At 58.7% G+C, this 15979-nt stretch overlaps 1 protein-coding gene across 8 annotated transcripts in view; it reads right to left on the minus strand.

Moving 5' to 3' along the window:
* LOC109247773 (cadherin EGF LAG seven-pass G-type receptor 3) overlaps positions 1-15979 on the minus strand; it is a 37642-nt gene that overhangs the window by 9717 nt on the left and 11946 nt on the right. For 2 of the 8 annotated variants that reach the window (XM_053896999.1, XM_019416732.2), the window contains 24 exons: positions 15772-15913; positions 15543-15663; positions 15041-15224; positions 14624-14725; positions 14391-14405; positions 13110-13204; positions 12676-12885; positions 12255-12450; positions 11828-11983; positions 11255-11429; positions 10461-10628; positions 10111-10237; positions 9816-10022; positions 9435-9609; positions 9093-9205; positions 8565-8644; positions 7975-8101; positions 7421-7537; positions 7165-7313; positions 6773-6888; positions 6302-6460; positions 5531-5731; positions 4257-5142; positions 1126-2869 (listed from right to left, as the gene is read on the minus strand). In XM_053896999.1, coding sequence (XP_053752974.1) covers positions 2842-2869; positions 4257-5142; positions 5531-5731; positions 6302-6460; positions 6773-6888; positions 7165-7313; positions 7421-7537; positions 7975-8101; positions 8565-8644; positions 9093-9205; positions 9435-9609; positions 9816-10022; positions 10111-10237; positions 10461-10628; positions 11255-11429; positions 11828-11983; positions 12255-12450; positions 12676-12885; positions 13110-13204; positions 14391-14405; positions 14624-14725; positions 15041-15224; positions 15543-15663; positions 15772-15913 — 4049 coding nt within the window. In that variant the 3' untranslated portion in view covers positions 1126-2841. Of the gene's footprint in view, positions 1-5; positions 92-1125; positions 2870-4256; positions 5143-5530; positions 5732-6301; positions 6461-6772; positions 6889-7164; positions 7314-7420; positions 7538-7974; positions 8102-8564; positions 8645-9092; positions 9206-9434; positions 9610-9815; positions 10023-10110; positions 10238-10460; positions 10629-11254; positions 11430-11827; positions 11984-12254; positions 12451-12675; positions 12886-13109; positions 13205-14390; positions 14406-14623; positions 14726-15040; positions 15225-15542; positions 15664-15771; positions 15914-15979 lie in introns of those variants that run through there. The other 6 variants (XM_053897001.1, XM_053897000.1, XM_019416733.2 and 3 more) reach the window with 5 other exon arrangements.

Consider the following 15979-nt stretch of genomic DNA (forward strand, 5'->3'; position numbering starts at 1 on the left):
CTCACCCCAACGCTTCCGACAGCCCCATGGCCAGCGGGCTGTCAATTGCCGGCTGCTGCAGGAACTGGGGCTGGAGGCCGCTGAGGCTCGGGAGGCGGGGCCGGGATGAGGACCTCCGGCACTCTCCGAGGGGCCAATCCCCGGATAGGACAGGGAAGGCTTGGACGAATCAGAGTGGTCGGGCGGGGCCTAAGTGACACGCTTTAGGCTGGGCGAGCCCCAAGGCGGAAGATTTAACCCCTTCCTCCCCTGCGGCCTGGTTAGTACTGCCGCTCCTGGCTCACTTTTAACCTCCTGTCTAAACCTGATAGAACTGCAGAACTGGGACTAAAGACCTGCGCGGAGCTGGCCATAGCCGCGGCCCCAGGTCCCTGAGTACGACAAAGGCGAATACCAAGTCTTGGCTTCTCGCGGAAGGACCCCACGGGATGGGGCGAGAAACCCGCCAATGGGCTGCCTGCGGGCGCTACTGATGGCCAGAGCCACAGCTCTCCTTGGGGTATCAGGTCTCTGCGGGCGCCACCTTCAGTCTCTCCTCTTAAGATCAGGCAATGTCTGACACCGAAGGTGCCCTAGGCTGCCCTTCAACTCTGGACACCCAGACCCAGAATGAGACTGAGAGTTTCCCTTCCTCTATACAGAGCACAGCCTGGCATCTCGGTTTCTGTCCAAAGATTTCTGCCTGAGCAGAGAAGGAACGCGATGTCCCAGCCAGCTCCAAGTCCTAGAGGCTGGTGGGGGTCAGTGCTGTTAATGGGCTGAGGGGTTAGCAAGGGCAGTTCTTAGGGTTGATTGGGCCCCTAGCCAGGGCAAATTCGAGGTTACAATTGCACACCCTGAAGACCAAGTCATCATGCTGCCACCTTGAGAGAGAGGAGTTTCCCTGGCACCTTACTCCCAGCACCTGTGCTCGTACTTCAGGCCCCAATCACAAGGCGCCAGGCCAGAATTAAGGGTGAAAGAGATGGGAACCTGGTCCAAATGTCAGACGAAATGTGCTAAAAATAACTGAATATTGAGGGGGGTGCAGAGCTCAGATTTCTCCCAAAGGTCAACCTGGCCTGAATCATTCATAGCCTCCTTCCTACCCTACACCCCCACCCCCAAACAGAAAGAGGCAACAACCATTTTCTATAGAAGTTTATTCCCAAAACAGAGCGCGGCTTCACGGAACAATTTACACAGACAGGGAAAGGGCCACTGGGCTGGAGCAGGGGACCCCCACCGAGGGACATCTATAGAACCTAGGACATAGCAAGGACGACCCCCTCTCCCCACAGTGGGCCCCTTAACCCTTCAAGGGCTGGGGTCATTCTGCTGGGTAAGGAGAGCTGGGGTCCTGGCTGGCGGATTTGGCACCAGTCAGTGAAGAAGAACTTTTAATCTCCTTGGAAACTGCCTCCCAAGAGTATGTGCGGGGAAGGGGCAGGGGGGTGTCTGCACAGAACCCCCTACAACCCTGCACAACCCATTGTTCGTAGCGGTAAAAGGATGCCCGCTCTGGAGGATTTCTGGGTCTGCTGTTCAACAGGGGGCTCAGGGCTGGCCTTTGGCCTGGGAGAGGTAGAGGCTAGAAACTCCTCAAGATGGCCAGGTCCAGGGTCCTCAAGCCCCTCTCCCATCTTCTCTATCTTTCACTTGTAAACAAAGGGGGGGAAAACACATTCTCAACTGTAAACAAAGTGTAAAAGTTCAAAGTTTTCAGTTGTAAACAAACTTGTAAAATGTTTGAAATCTTGACCTGTAAACAAAGTAACAAAATCTAAAAGTCCCCAGTTCTGGACATCAGACAAAGTAATAAAAGAGAGTTTTGTGAACAGGGTCCTAACAGTCATTTTTCCCTATAGGAGAAAATAGAGTAGGATGGAACTAGTTACTGCAGCCCAGGTGCCAAGGGCCAGGGAGGGTCCTGTAAACATGGGAGGCAGTGGCACCTACATTCTGTGTCTTCAATTCCCTTGTTTTTGCTCCCCTTGCCCCCACTCTTACCCTACCCCTCGGAAGAAATTCTAGCACAGGGCAGGGTCAGGGCATCGAATGGCACCATGGACAACTTTTGCTCATAGCAGGGGTAGGGGCTGGCAAATGACCCCCTAGTCCACCCTCTGCAGGAATGTCTGAACAGAGGCCTGAGCCCCTCCCCAGGAGAGAAAGGGAAGCCTTGCTCTGTAAACATGACATCTGCTGCTCCACCAGCACCCCACAGCATCAGTCCTAGGTCATAAGGCAGTAAGTGGCAGGGACTCCACATAATAAACACACACATCCACGGGGAGGGGCAGCGTGAGCAAGCCCTGTGAGGAGATCAGAGGACCCCCGTTTCCAAGACCAACCCCTTGTCCCTGAAGTTTGGCCCTTGGGGCATCCAAGAAAAAGCAAAGATCAGCTCTGTACTTTGGGCCCTAACAATATTCAGATCAATGGGTGGGAGGCTACTTGCCCTCCCTGTCTGAATCCGCCCCAGTAAGATGAGAGGAAAGAGCATATGGTTTGCCAGGGACCCAAATGGGGCCAAACTCTACCCTCTGTCCCCTTCCCCTCCCAGCCCAGCCTCAGAACCCCAGGAGACAGAAAAGCTGAAAAATAACATAAGCATATCTCTCTGGTTACAAAGGTACAAAACGTATAAAAGTCCTCCTTTCAGTTCTTCCCCCTGCACCTGTTACACGCATGGCGGGATTTGCTCACAGAGAGAGCAAGGAGCCTCAGCACTGCAGCAACAGGGAGAGCTGGGGGGTGGGCAGGAGGCTGCCTGGGGATCAGCCCCTGACTCCCGGAGTCTCTTCTGTTAGCTCTAATCTTCCATTGCCCTCAGCCATTCCTGGTCCGTGAGTCTGCCCCTCAGGAGTGCCCCTCGCTTCTGGGAACTCTGCAGAGTTGAATGCGGTAGTCAGAGGTGGTTGCTGAGAGAATTCAGTCAGGGGGCTCTGGGCTTCCACCACAGCCTGGGCCCCCGCCAACTTCCCTCAACCCCATCACCTTTGCCTCTCAGTCCCCAGCCCCCTTACACCCATTTCAGGGTTCTCAAGCCCCTTTACCCCTTCTGCACCCCAAGACTCATCAGCAAGGCCCCGCGGCCTCCTGTCTTCTCTCTAGGCATTCAGCGAGCACCTACTATGTACAAATACTACATTAAGCACTTGACAGATTTTCGTCTCAAAAAATCTCCACATCTCAGAAAGTTTGTCACTACAGACACATTTTACAGATATGGAAACAGAGACTCGGAGAAGTCAAGTGTGATTCCCGAACCCAAACCCCTGCTCAGCCCCCCAGGCCCACCCCCGACCCCCACCAGTCAGACCCCAAAGTTGGGCTGCAGTTGGGTCCAGGCAATACTCATAGCTCTCCCTCAACCCTCCCCCAGCACCCTTCCAGAGTCCCTGGCACCAGGCCCCAAGTTCCCTGCTCCTCCTTCCTTTCTCTTCCTCGGACTCTGCCTGGGTTTTATTGGCCTCCTGTCCCACACCTGGGGTCCCCTTCTCCCCAAAGCCTCCTTTCGCCCTGCGGCCCTCCACAGAGCCTGACCTAGCTGTTCCTCCTTCTCAAAACTCAACTCTCCTCCTCTTGGTTTCCAAAGCCTCGCAGCCCTTGTTTCCTCCCCACTCCTCTGGCTCCTGTGTATCCAGCTGCTTCCCAGGTACGACTGCTTTTCCCTACCCCACAGATGCCCCATTGGCACCTGAAACGCACCAGGTCCCAGCTCAGTTCCTACGTGCTCCACCTCACAGTGCCCACAGGCACGAGGAACCTAACATTGACTAAATCAATCGATCAGTCAATGGATAAATGACTTACTTTCAAAGTTAGCTCTTCAGCCTGGAATATAAGATGCCCATATCCTGGCACCACTTCTGGCCCCTCCTTATCCCATACCACCTCCTGAACAAAGCCTCTCAGGCAATGACTCTTCCTCTCCTCCTTGCCCCTTCCACATACCAGGTTACCTCCTACTGCCAAGCCTTGGCACCTGCTCTCACCCCCTCCTCTTGTTCAAGCCCTTCGGAAGGCACCTATCTCTCTTCCTTCGCCCAGGAGGTACAGGGGAGGGTGGCTGGCACCAATCATACACCCTGCAAGTTCCGGCTAATCACACCACCATTCCCCGCCAGATTTCTGCCCCCAGCCCATGGCACCCTGGCTGTGCTAAGCCAGGGCCAACCCATACCCCATTTTGTGGCAGAACACAGGCCAGGGTACACAGGAGGTTGTCTTAAGCTGATGAGGGTAAGGGCAAGTGGCTAGAGCCTGCTTACTCTGAGTCTGGAGATAGCTCTGAGATGCTGTGGGATGTGGCAGAGCGTGGTGTGGAGGGCCCAAGCGCAGAGGCTGTGGCAGAAGGCGTGGCAGTGGTGTGAGGGCCCGAGGGCGTGCTTGAGGACTGCACAGAGGAGAGAGCCGAGGAGTTGAAGGAGGCAAGGATAGAGGAGAGAATGTCCAGCTGCTCTGTAGAGGGGCCATGGCTAGGGCCACTGGCTGGGTCCTCCCTAACTCTGAGCAGCTGCGGGGGTGGCCCGAGGCCTTCTCGTGAGGGGTGCCGGCTAGGCACACGGTCCAGCTGCTCCCCTGAGTTCGATCTCCTGGACAGAGAATCCAGGGGCCGGGATGGCAAGAGGGGGTCCCTTGAGAGTTGCCGCTGGGGAGACAGGGGCAGAGGCGGGGGCTGTGGGTCAAGGTTCCGGGCACTGTGGGGCAGGGGCAGTGTGCTCAACCACTCGCAAGGCGCCCTTAGGTCCAGAGCATCCCGCGACCCGAAGCGGCCGGCCCTGGCACCAGGGTAGTCCCTCGGTGGCTGCCTCCGTGGTAGGGTGCTGCCCCGGTCCCTGGGCTCCAGGCGGCCTGGCGCGGCATCCAGGCGTTCTTGGGAACCTGGCCGACTCAGGGGATGAAGCATAGGGGCAGGGGCCTCCTCCAGTCGCTCACGGCTGAGTTGCCGCCGGAGGAGCAGGTCCAGCTGTTCCCGAGAGGAGTAGCGGCTGGCTGGCTGTGAAAGGCTGCCTGTGGGCCCTCCAGCATAGATACGACCATAGGAGGCAGCTGGCACAGCACGGTGGCCCAAGGTGGCTGCACGGCACCAGGACAGCTCAGGGGCACCCCGGGTCTGTGGCACCAGTGGGTACTGCAATCGGTTCTTCAGGATGCCTGTGTGAGGAACAAATGGGAGTAAAGTAAGTATGTGGGGCAGGGGGTGGCAGACACTCCCTGGGGCTAGGGATGCAGCTGCCCCTGGGATCCCTGTGACAAAGGGTTGGAGACAGAAACCCCTTGGGGAGGGGCAGAGGCAGCCCCTGGGGATCCCACTGCGACAGCAGGATAGGGCTTAGAGTGGGAAGGCAGTCATCCCCTGGGTCGGGACAGCGTCAGTCTTCAAGGTGCAGGAGTAGAGGCAGACCTCCCCTTGAGATCAGAGGAGGAGCAACCCCCAGGTCCTGGCGATGCAGGTGAGGCTCAAAGGGGCAAGAATCCCCTGGGCTGGGGTAGAAGCAGTCTCTGGGGTCCCTGAAATACAGGACAAAGTCAGGGGTCGTACCTTTCCTCTGGCGCTGGGCCCGGCCCAGGGAGGTTTCATCTCCACTAGTCAGGGCCAGGTCCGGCTGGTTGTTGTTGGCTGCGTCCTTGCTGGTGTCCAGCCCCAGGCGCCTTTCGGAGCCCCAGGTCTGCAGAGCACAGGGAGTGGCCTCACATTCCCCCAGGGCTGGCCAGTAGGACAGAAGGTCATTGCCATCCACGTCTGTGGAGCCAGAGCAGGTTACAGGAGCCTCTGAATTGACCCCATTGATTCATGACCCCTATGATCCAGACTCAGTGACCACCCCCCTAACCCTGACCCTAATGACTCCTGAAACTCTGGCTGTACTGATTGAGCAGAGGTAGGAACAAGAGAGTGTTTCTCAGAAATCAATGGACCCATGGAGAGGGTTACTGGTGAGCCTGCCACTCTGGAGGTGGACAGAGAGTAGGGGTGGAGGGACTTGATGGCTGAGGGGTCAAGAAAAATCCTGGAAGAAGAAACCAGGCTGAACCCCAACCCTCATGGAAGAAGAGGGGCTGGAAGAATGACATGTCACCCTGTAACATCCCTGACTCTGACCTTGACCTTGTTGCCCAGGCTATTCCTGGACCTCTAGCCAGCAGAACCACTAGGAAGATAGGGAGAGGTGTGCAGGGGCCTAATGATGACCCCAGGTTCCCAATAGGCTGGTCCCAGGAATCTTCAGGGGATATCAGCGTCCCTGGGTCACACCCAAGTGGAATATGGGGTGTCCCTTGGTCACCCATGGGGTCAGAGATACCCCCTCACCTTTGGGGTGAGTGAGGAGCCTCTCACTCTGGGCTGCCCGGCGGAGTGGACGCTGGAAACGCCCCCGTGTCCGGCCATTGTCCTCGCTTTCTGAGGATGGAATGGACAGACTTCTCTCCTCCTCCAAGGACAGGTCGCTGTCAGAGTCAGAGTCTGCAGCTAGAGTTGGGAAGATCAGAAGGAGGAAGGCACATCAATGGCTCAGGGAGATGAGGAACTTGGGGGTCAAGAAAGAGCCTGGAGCTGAGGGTCTTGGGTTAGCTACAGCAGGGAGCTGGGGCTGGGAACCTAGGTAGAGTCTGGAGTGGGGGTCAGTACAGAAGGGCTGGGACTTGGCAGGAGAACCAGGTGCCTCCTGGGGCAGTGACCTGCGGGGAGCTCGCCCCACTGCAGTCAGCTGCTGCTCTCAAGAAAGGGAAATGGTGGGGAGATCCTCTGCCTCCCTTCCCCCGCCCCGGCCCTGGCCCCTACCTCCACCAGCATCTCGATGGAACATGGCCACATCCAGGTCAGTGGGGCCAGCATGAGCCTGGAGGCTGTGGTCAGTGTGGTCAGCAGCTGAGCCATGTCGAACCAGGACATTGTCCCTGGAAATGCAGGAACCGCCCCCTCCCATCAAAGAGGGATGTGATGGGGTGCTTTGGAGGCTGGGGTGGCTGTGAGCACATAGCCAACTGCTGTGGAATGGCTCTGAAAGCACCCCTGGGTATGTGGCAAGAGGCATCTACGGCAGAAGCAGTAGCGGGGGAACCAGGTGCCAAGATGGGTAGAACCATCATCTCAGGACCAGTAATGCCACCCTCTGGTCAAGTGGGACTGGTCTGAGCTATATGTCCTCCTCCCAAGAAGGCTGCTCTGCTCACCTGAGGTAGCCGCGGCCCCGCTGGCTGTCTTGGTCCTGGGTCCGGCCAGAGCGAGCACTGCTCACTGAGGAGACAGTGGAGGCACCCAGGGTGATGCGGATAAGGCCACTCTCTTCAAAGAGGGCCGTGTTGTTGTAAGCCCCGTGCCCCTACAGGAGGTGGGTGCAGACAGGAGTGTGAGCCAGCTCTGGAGAGGCCTCCGACCCTGGCCTCTCGGGGCCCCCGGCCTGACTCCCCAGCCCTGAGAGCCCCTCACCGTGCCAGGCGCTGGCCTTGCCTCCTCGGGCGCTGCTTTTCTAGCCAGACAGGCTGGTGTCCAGGCAGCCCGGGCATCTGCATTCAGGACACAGAAGAGCAGCAGCACTGCCAGGCCCTGTGTCAGTAAGGGTCAGCATGGGGTCAACGAGGGGTTACCGAAAGTCAGTGAGAGATCAGAAATGAGTCACAGGTCAGAGGGGGGCCCCCAGGGGGTCAGTCGAGGCTCATATAAGTCACTGTGGGTCAGCAAGGGGGATCAGTCATTGCAAGTCAGTGTGAGGGAGTGAGGGGTCCAGGGGTGATCCAGTAAGGGAGTCAGGGAGAATCTCGGAGGCGTCAGAGTGGCCCAAGTGACTAAGTCAGTGGAGGTCTGTGTGGACCAGCAAGTGGCCAGGAGCCACAGTGCTGGGGAAGGAAGTCCAGGATGGGCACCCTACCTGGCATCAGTCATCCAGAGGAGTCAGCTCTAGACTGGGCTCGATGGCCTGCCCAGGGTTTGGGCCACCCTGCTGAAGCCCCACCAGGCCGGAGGTGGGGAGGGGTGCCAGTTACCTGGAGCCCGCAGAGTGCAGCATGGAGGTAGTGGAAGGCCAGGACACTGTGGTTGACTGCCAAGAGGCCGAAGAGCCAGGAGGCACTGACCAGGAGAAGCAGCAGAAAGCAGCTGCGAAGGCTCCTGCTGCGGAACAGGGAAGGACACAAGGGGACAAGCATGCGTCATGCAGGGCTCATGCGGGGGACACACAGGGGTCATGGAAGGACAGGAAATCACAAAGGAACATGGCAGTCTCCAGAGGACACTAGGGGAGACAGGAGGTCACCAAAAGAACCAGGAGGATAGTTAGGGAGCCATGAGGGGACATGGGGAAAATATGTGGGAAGTAGGGGCAGGCTATGAGAGAAACGTGGGAGATAGGTGGGACACGGGGGCAGGGGGCACAGTGAGCCACCCAGGCCAAGGGAGACTCAGGGGAGACAGCAGGGCAGAGCATGTGTGGGGCCAGAGTATGGTGAGGGCACCAGACAGGGGCTGGCCAGGGCAGGTAGGACTTCACCTCCCCACCCAGAATCTGGAGCTCAGCCTGCCAAGGAAGGGACTGCCATTCTAAGAATCCCCCGCTTCCCCCAGCCAGACAACTCACAGCACAGAGGTCTTCTTGGCCTCCCTCTGCCCAGTGGAGCAGGATGTGCGGGCAGTGAGGAGAAGCATGGTCCCATTCATCTGGACCCATGGCCAGACATGTGGAGCAGGGGCAGGACAGAGAGAGAGGCAGTGAGAGAGGGACAGGGACAGAGAGAGACCAAGACACAGAGAGGCAGAAGCAGTGAGAAACACACATGCACACAGGCGCGCGCGCACACACACACACACACACACACACACACACACACACACAAACAGGGAGATCAGAAACAGAGAGGCACTTTGGCTCAGAAAATGTCCGAGATAGGGAACCAGAGAGGGACTGAGAAAGGGAAATAGAGATCCGCAGAGAGAGATTGGCAGCCAAGTTTCTGACCCCACACTTCCCATCTCTGTGCCAGTCGAGTGGAGAACAGAAATTGAGGCCGAGGCCTGGAAACCTGCCGACTGCCACCCGGCACCCCTCCACCAACACCGCCGCACCTGCTGCAGAGCACGCAGGTGGCACCAGGTACAGCACACTCACCACGATGACCAGGATGACAGGGCCTGCGAAGCTCCACATGAGGGGTTCATGGACCGAGATCCAGCAGAAGTCAGGGTTCCCATAGCCCTCTGGATCCAGGCCGACAGCAAGGCCTGTAGGGGAGGAGAGGAAGGACTGAAGGGGTATGTTCTAGAGCAGCTGACCTTCTCATGCCAGGGGTGGGGGCACAGCGGGCTCCCTGCTGAGCACATGGCGTGGTGGGGGGCAGGGATGGAGGTTGGGGTAATGATCGGGACTGGGGGCGGGGGCAGGAGTCAGGCCACGTGATAGGTACAAGCCAGGGGTCGCAGGCCCGGATGGGCCAGGGAGCAGAGCCCTCACCCAGCAGCACGGCAGGGACGCCCCAGCCCAGGGCGTGGTAGAAGCGCATGGCGCCACGGTCCACGTTGCGGGGCTCAACCTGCATGCGGTAGAGGTGCAGCCCCTGCACGAGGAGCCACGCGAAGGTGCTGAGGAAGAAGTAGTGCAGGAGGATGGCGACCGCAGTGCACACCAGCTGAAGGCAGGGTTGGGGGGCGTCAGCACCACTCCTGCCTCACCCCGCTTCTGACCCCTAAACCACAGCACCTTGACCCAGCATCGTGCCCCAAACCCGGGCCCCAACCTGAGCATCCCTGACCCCTGACCCTGAGCTTTGGCTCCAGGACTTCCTGAGCCAGGTAAGGCCATCGAGACACAGGTCCCCTGGCCCCGACCCTGCACCTGGTTGTGGGTCCTGTGGATCCCCAGCAGGAAGAGGAGCTCTGCCACGCCCAAGGCAGCCGCCACGTTGGCATGGATCGCACGCATGTTGGACTTGAGGCTGCGCAGGCTCAGCAGGACCGCTGCGGTCAGAAGCAGCGCGGCCACAGACACTGCCATGACCACATGTGTGAACACCGCCAGCAGCTCCAGGTCACCCTCCAGCCGCTGTGGAGACAAGGATGGTCACTGGGGGTGTTGGTCACCCCTGCCCTTTGGCCTGCCCACGTCCTCAGGACTCTGAACACAGTCCCACCTCACGGGGCGAAGCATCCATGAGAACTCCAAAGGTGCCTGTCCGGCTGCAGCGACATCGAGCATGAGACCCATTCCTGTGTACCAGCTCACAGTCCCGTGCCGTCCACATGCCATGCTGGTCCGCCCTGCAGCCACAGGGCAGTTAGACCTATCATCCCCTCGGGAAAGTGCCCCGTGGCCTGGCGAGGGGTTGTGACAGACAGTGGGGAGGGGCAGGGGGCCTGAAGCTGAGGAGCCACATTCCTCATTGGCCTGGGTGCCTAGGGACATTGGTAGGGGCCCCAGGGGCAGGCTGGGCTCCCCAGGGGCCAACAGGGGACCAAGGGTTTCCGGAGCGGAGGTTCTCACGGGCCAGGCGGGTCCCACTGCACGCAGATCGCCTTGCTCCGATTCGCTGTCTGTAGCAGGCGGAACTCCAAGCTGATCGGGGACTCTAGGACACCCCTTAGGAAGTTGCGTCCATGGAACACAGCCACGCTGACCACCGGGGAGTTCATAACAGGGTTCTGGGGGAGCCTGAGGAGACACCCCACCTGGGCTCAGACCCTGCTGACCTCCCCAAGCTCTGACTGCCTACATCTTGGGTCTTCATGCCACCGGCATGGCTGACTGAGAGTCGGGATGCCCCAGAGTGGATGCTATTTTGGGGAACCCCCTCAGCCTCCCACTGGGCTGATTCAAGACCCTGAGTCCAATGGCATAGCTAGGCTGTCATGGTTCTGCAGAAATGGCAGGTTCTCCGCAGCCGAGGGACACTGGGGTCTATGGCCTGAGCAGCTTCAGACTGTCTACCTCAAACTGCCGTCCCTGCCACCCCGATGCGACCTCCATCGATTGGTCAGCCTGTCTTTGCCTGCCTCTGTTAGCCAGTCTGCCTGTCTGTACCCGGCACATGTACCTCTCCTTTATGAGACTGTCCCCACCTGTGGCTCTGTGCCTGTCTGCAACCCTGCACAACCCCACAGAACATGATTCACCTAGAAGCCAGCACGGACAAGGCTCCCTGGAGCTGCACATGGGAGCTGTCTCAGGATGACTGTGAACCTGCTCATTTGCCCATGAAAAAAATGGGTGCTAGACTGAGTAGAAGCTTACAGGCAACTCAGGGGTGAGAGGCCTGGAAGTAATGCCCCCCGTGGTACCTGGCGCCCCGGCGCTCGGCCTGGAACTGGGCAGGGAGCAGCCCCCCCAAGGTGCGGTAAACAAGGAGGATGACAATGGAGATCCCAGGCTCAGGCTCGGGCTCCGGGGGGGCCAGAGGGGGGCCCACACTTGAGGAGGTGTAGTTTTCCGTGCTGCTGCTGCTTGTGGACAGAACTGCCAGGGGAGGGGGAGGAACCACTGTCAGTGACCTCTGACCCCAAGCACCCACAAACCCAGCTCTGAACCAACCCATCGCAGCATCAAGCATGGGAATCTCTTCCCTGAAGGTCCAGGTCTGGGAGATGGAGAAAGCAGGAACCCATGAAGGGGATCTGGGCTCTCCAGGGCTGGATCCTGAATATCAAGGTGTGGGAGAGATCATCTGTGGTGAGGGAGAGAGTCCGGCGAGGCGAGAGCAGTGTGGGGGGCTGACATGGGAGGGTCTCACACAGGGGTCTGACATGGCGTGGGTCTGACAAGGGGAGAACTGGCAGGAGGGCAATATGCTATCTGGTGAAAGAGGTGGGATAGGAAAACAGGACCCGGGCCAGGGGTCACCCAAGGGATCTCACCTTCAGGTGGGGATGGCCGTGGGGACTGGGGAGGCAGCAGCACGTGTGTGTGAGGATCCCAGGCATCCTGGCCCCGGAAAAGGTTGCTGTGGTAACGAGGGTAGCGACGGGTTCCCCGGGTGGGACTGGGGTGCTCCATGCGGTCGATGCTGAGCACTGCCCAGGAGGAAGAGGGATGAGACCCAACAAGGATCTCCTCCCCATGCAGAAGGCCCCACACCCTCCTATCTGCATCTTATACCCAAGTCCCACAATCCCTCACTTCATTGCTACCAGCACAGAGCCCGTCCCTGCAAAGCACTGAGGGAGGTGGCACAGCCTCCCGCTACTAATGTTGACATCAATAGCCCCCAGCCCCTCAGATTTCCAGGTCCTTGCCCTTTCACAGCCCCCTTCCTGCCTCCCCCCCATGCCACTCGCCACATACTGATGTTGGGCGTCACCAGCCCCACGGGATTCAGATATGTGAGCTCCATATTCCTTGCAAGCGTGGCTGCATACTCCTCCAGATGCTGCACCAGCCCTGCGCTGCCTGGGGAGCCCCCAGGGGCCCGCTGCCCCAGCGCTGCCCACAGGTCCCCGGTCTCTGGGGCAAGCAGTGCAGAGCCGGCCCACAGCAGATTCTAGAATCAGGGAGATGAAAGTGGGCTCAGCCAGGTGAGGACATGTGAGGGGAGACAAGGCAGGTCTGAGGGTTATGGCTGGGTGCTCAGACACACCCCAGCCGGCAAGGGCGTGGGTTGGGAGAGGACAAGGGAAGAGGGAGAGCCCAGGGCCTTTACTTCCTCAGGGTCAGGAGGGGCCTGAGCAGGGGTCCAGGAGATGGGGAGCACAGGAGATAGCCCCACCTCATTGAAGTGGGCATCCTGTGTGGCTGTCAGCCCAAAGCCCTGCTGGTGACTCTCAAAGGCCAGCAGGTGGGCCAGCAGTCGGGCAGTGACTCGGACATCTTGACTAAAGTAGTGGTCGGTGTGGCCGGTCACCTCCCGCAGCCTTTGGGCCAGCTTCTTGGCCTCCACAGTATCCAGTGCTGTCTTATTCAGCTCTAGGCCGTCCAGCTGCCAGGACAAAGATGGGGATGGTCGCTCTGTGGTCCCTTAGGCCTTTCTCAAAAGCTTCACAGGAAGAAGGGTTTGGCCAGATTAAAGGGCAACCAGGAAAAGCCCAGGAGGTCAAAGGCTGGGGTATGATGTCTGGGCCCCAGCCCAGGCCTGGGGAAGCTGAGGCCAGGGCCAGGGCCAGCGCAGGTCTTGAGTGCAGGGTCAGGTCTGGGCAGTCTCACCAGCAGGTTGAGTTCTCGAAAGGCAGGGGAGGTACAGTTGAAGAGGTCAGGCTCCAGCCAACCCTGGTCCTCATCACACAGCCTCACAGCAGCACCTAGGGACAGGTGAACCATGGTCAGGACTGGGGCCGGAACACCTTCACTGATCTGATGAGCACAGCACCCTCCCCCAACCCAGGGGGAGCTCTGAAGCAGAGACCAGAATAGTAGGCATCTGTGGCTGGACAAGCTCCCAGCCCAAGCAGGTCCCAGCTGCCTATCAGTCTCAGGGGGCCTGTGGGCCATTCAGAACCACTGATTACATAAAGCAGAGCAGAAAGGTACGCACGCTCTCTCTCTGTCTCTCTCTCTCTCTTACACACATAAACACACACACACACACACACACACACACACACACACACACACACGGGCCAGAGCAGATTCACAGACATGTGGCCCAGGGCAAGCAAACACATAGACCAGTGCCCACGTCTGCACATACACGGACGTGTGGATCAGGACAAACACACAGACACACATGCTCTCTCCATGTATGCACACACAGACCAAGGTTTCCAGGAGTACTGTGTGACCAAAGTGAGGGTGGGGTGAAAGTTCTCACACCAGCTTCAACTGTCCCAGTGGTGGACTCTGCTGCCCTCTCGCCCTTGTCTGTGAGATGGGGATGGGGGTTGAATGAGAATTGACCTGGGTCTTAAGAGAGCTCGTAGCCACCAGCAAGAGGGACCCTAACTTGAACACAGAACCCCCCCAAGACAGACACACAGACACGTGCACAGGCACAGAAAGACACACACATGAGCATGCATACAGAGATGATCTCTGTCCAGCCACTGTGGAGACCTCAAGCAGCAGGGAGGGTTCTGCAAGGACCTCAGGCAGTGGGGAGGGGCCCTCAGGCAGCAGGGAGGAGTCTATAGGGTCCTCAAACAGAGAGGAGGGCATTTTTTGTGACTTTCGACATAGGAAAAGGCCTGAAGAGACCTCAGGAACTGAGGAGGGGGTCTGCAAGGATCTTAGGAAGTGGGGAGGGGTCTGCAGGGTCCTCAGGCAGTGGGGAGGGGCCTCTGAGGACCTCAAGCATCAGAAAAGGGCCTCCAGCATCCTCAGACAGTGGGAAGGGGCCTCCAGGGACTTCAAGCAGCTGAGAGTAGCTTTTAGAGACCTCAGGCAGCGGGGATGGGTCCGCAGGGATTTCAGGCAGCGGGAGGGGTCTGCAAAAGCTCTGGCAGTGGGGTGGGGGGGCGCAGCACACCTGAGCAAACACGTACCCCTTACCTGCACCCCGCAATCCTGCCCAGAAGCCAAGAGAAACAGATGGAGGCTCAATGAGGGGGTGGGGAGGGACCCAGACCCCCTAGGAGGTATTGAGGAGCCCACATGGACCCCTACCCCACTCCCACTTCTTTGCAGGAGCAATGCCACCCAACTCAGGAAAAGAAGTGGCTCCAGCAGTCAGAGGACAGACCTACTCCCACCCTCAATGATGCCCCTGCTCCCCAGGTACTCACCCAGGGCCCCTCGAGGACAGGGCACTGAAGCCATCATGCCAAACTTGGTCTGGGGCCACCACACGCCAGATCTCAGGGACTTGGGGCAGGCATCATAGAGCACTAAAGAGAGAGGAAGCACTGAACCAGGCAGCCAGGGACTGGGGAAAATGATAGCCACACCCACTACTCCTTTACCACCCACATCAGACCCACTACCCAGCACTCCCTCTCTGGCCTTACAGGAGCTGGCCTGTCAGGTTCTGTAACAAGTCATCAAAGTATCTGGGACAAATGTGGGGGGTGTCTAGGTATCAGTGGTCTCCTTCAGGAAACACTTCCCAGAGCCCTACCCAAGGAGTCAAACACGCCAGAAAGCTTGGTGGCAGCATGCCAGAGCCAGCCCTCTATATGTGGAGCTGCGTGGAGCCTGCTCACCTCGGCAGCCACTGGCTGTCACCTCCGCAAAAGGACTGTCACAGCTGTTGCACTGGCGGCCAAGGGCTCCTGGGCGACAGGGGCACTGCCCGCTGTGGGGTGCACATGAACGCGAGGTGGAGCCCACAGGGTAGCAGTCACATGGGAGGCATGAGTCGCTGCCCCGTGGTCGGTAGTGGAACTCCTATTCGAGAATGGATCAGGGGACTGAGGTCAGAGATCGGGGCTTAAGGTAGGGGTCTCAGGTCAGGGCTTGAGGAATGAGTGGAATCAAGGGCAAAGGGTCAAGAGAACAGTACTCACAGGCCAGAAGGAAGATTGGGCTTCAAATGAAATGTAAGGGAGGAATCAGACATCAAGGACTAGAGGTGGCAGTTAGATGACAGGACAGGGGTAAGAGGCTAGGGCCTAAATCAGGTGGCAGAGATCAGCAAGCTCGATAAGAATCACAAATCATGGCTAGAGAAAAGTTAAAAGGTCAGGGGTCAGGGGCCAGGCATACCTTGCAGTGACACTGCCCGTTTGTCTTGTTACAGTTGGGGTCAAAGCCCTTGTGAACGTCACAGTTGCAAGGGCCACAGGTTGGGCTCCCCCACCAGCCCCGTGGGCACTGCTGGTCCATCCTGGAGGTAGACAGCCAGGTGAGATGTGAGATGCCTCCAAGATATCTCAGTGATAACTCCCTCCCCCCACCCCAGGTCTTTCCATCATCTCAGTCTCCAGCCCCTCACCTGTGCTCACAGTGGTGCCCGAAATAGCCACCTGCACAATCACAGGTATAGCCATGGGGAGCTCCTGGAAGGTGGCGGCATGACCCCTGGTTCTGACAGGGATTCAAGAGGCAGGCGTCCACACACCCTGGGCCATAGTAACCTGCAGGTTGGGTCAGCGAGCTCAGGACACTGGCCACAGAGCATGGGAGTAAGCAGGTACCTGTCC

The sequence above is a fragment of the Panthera pardus genome, unplaced genomic scaffold, assembly GCF_024362965.1.
Source record: "Panthera pardus isolate Hobbes unplaced genomic scaffold, ASM2436296v1 HiC_scaffold_8, whole genome shotgun sequence".
NCBI classification, from domain to species: Eukaryota; Metazoa; Chordata; class Mammalia; order Carnivora; family Felidae; genus Panthera; species Panthera pardus.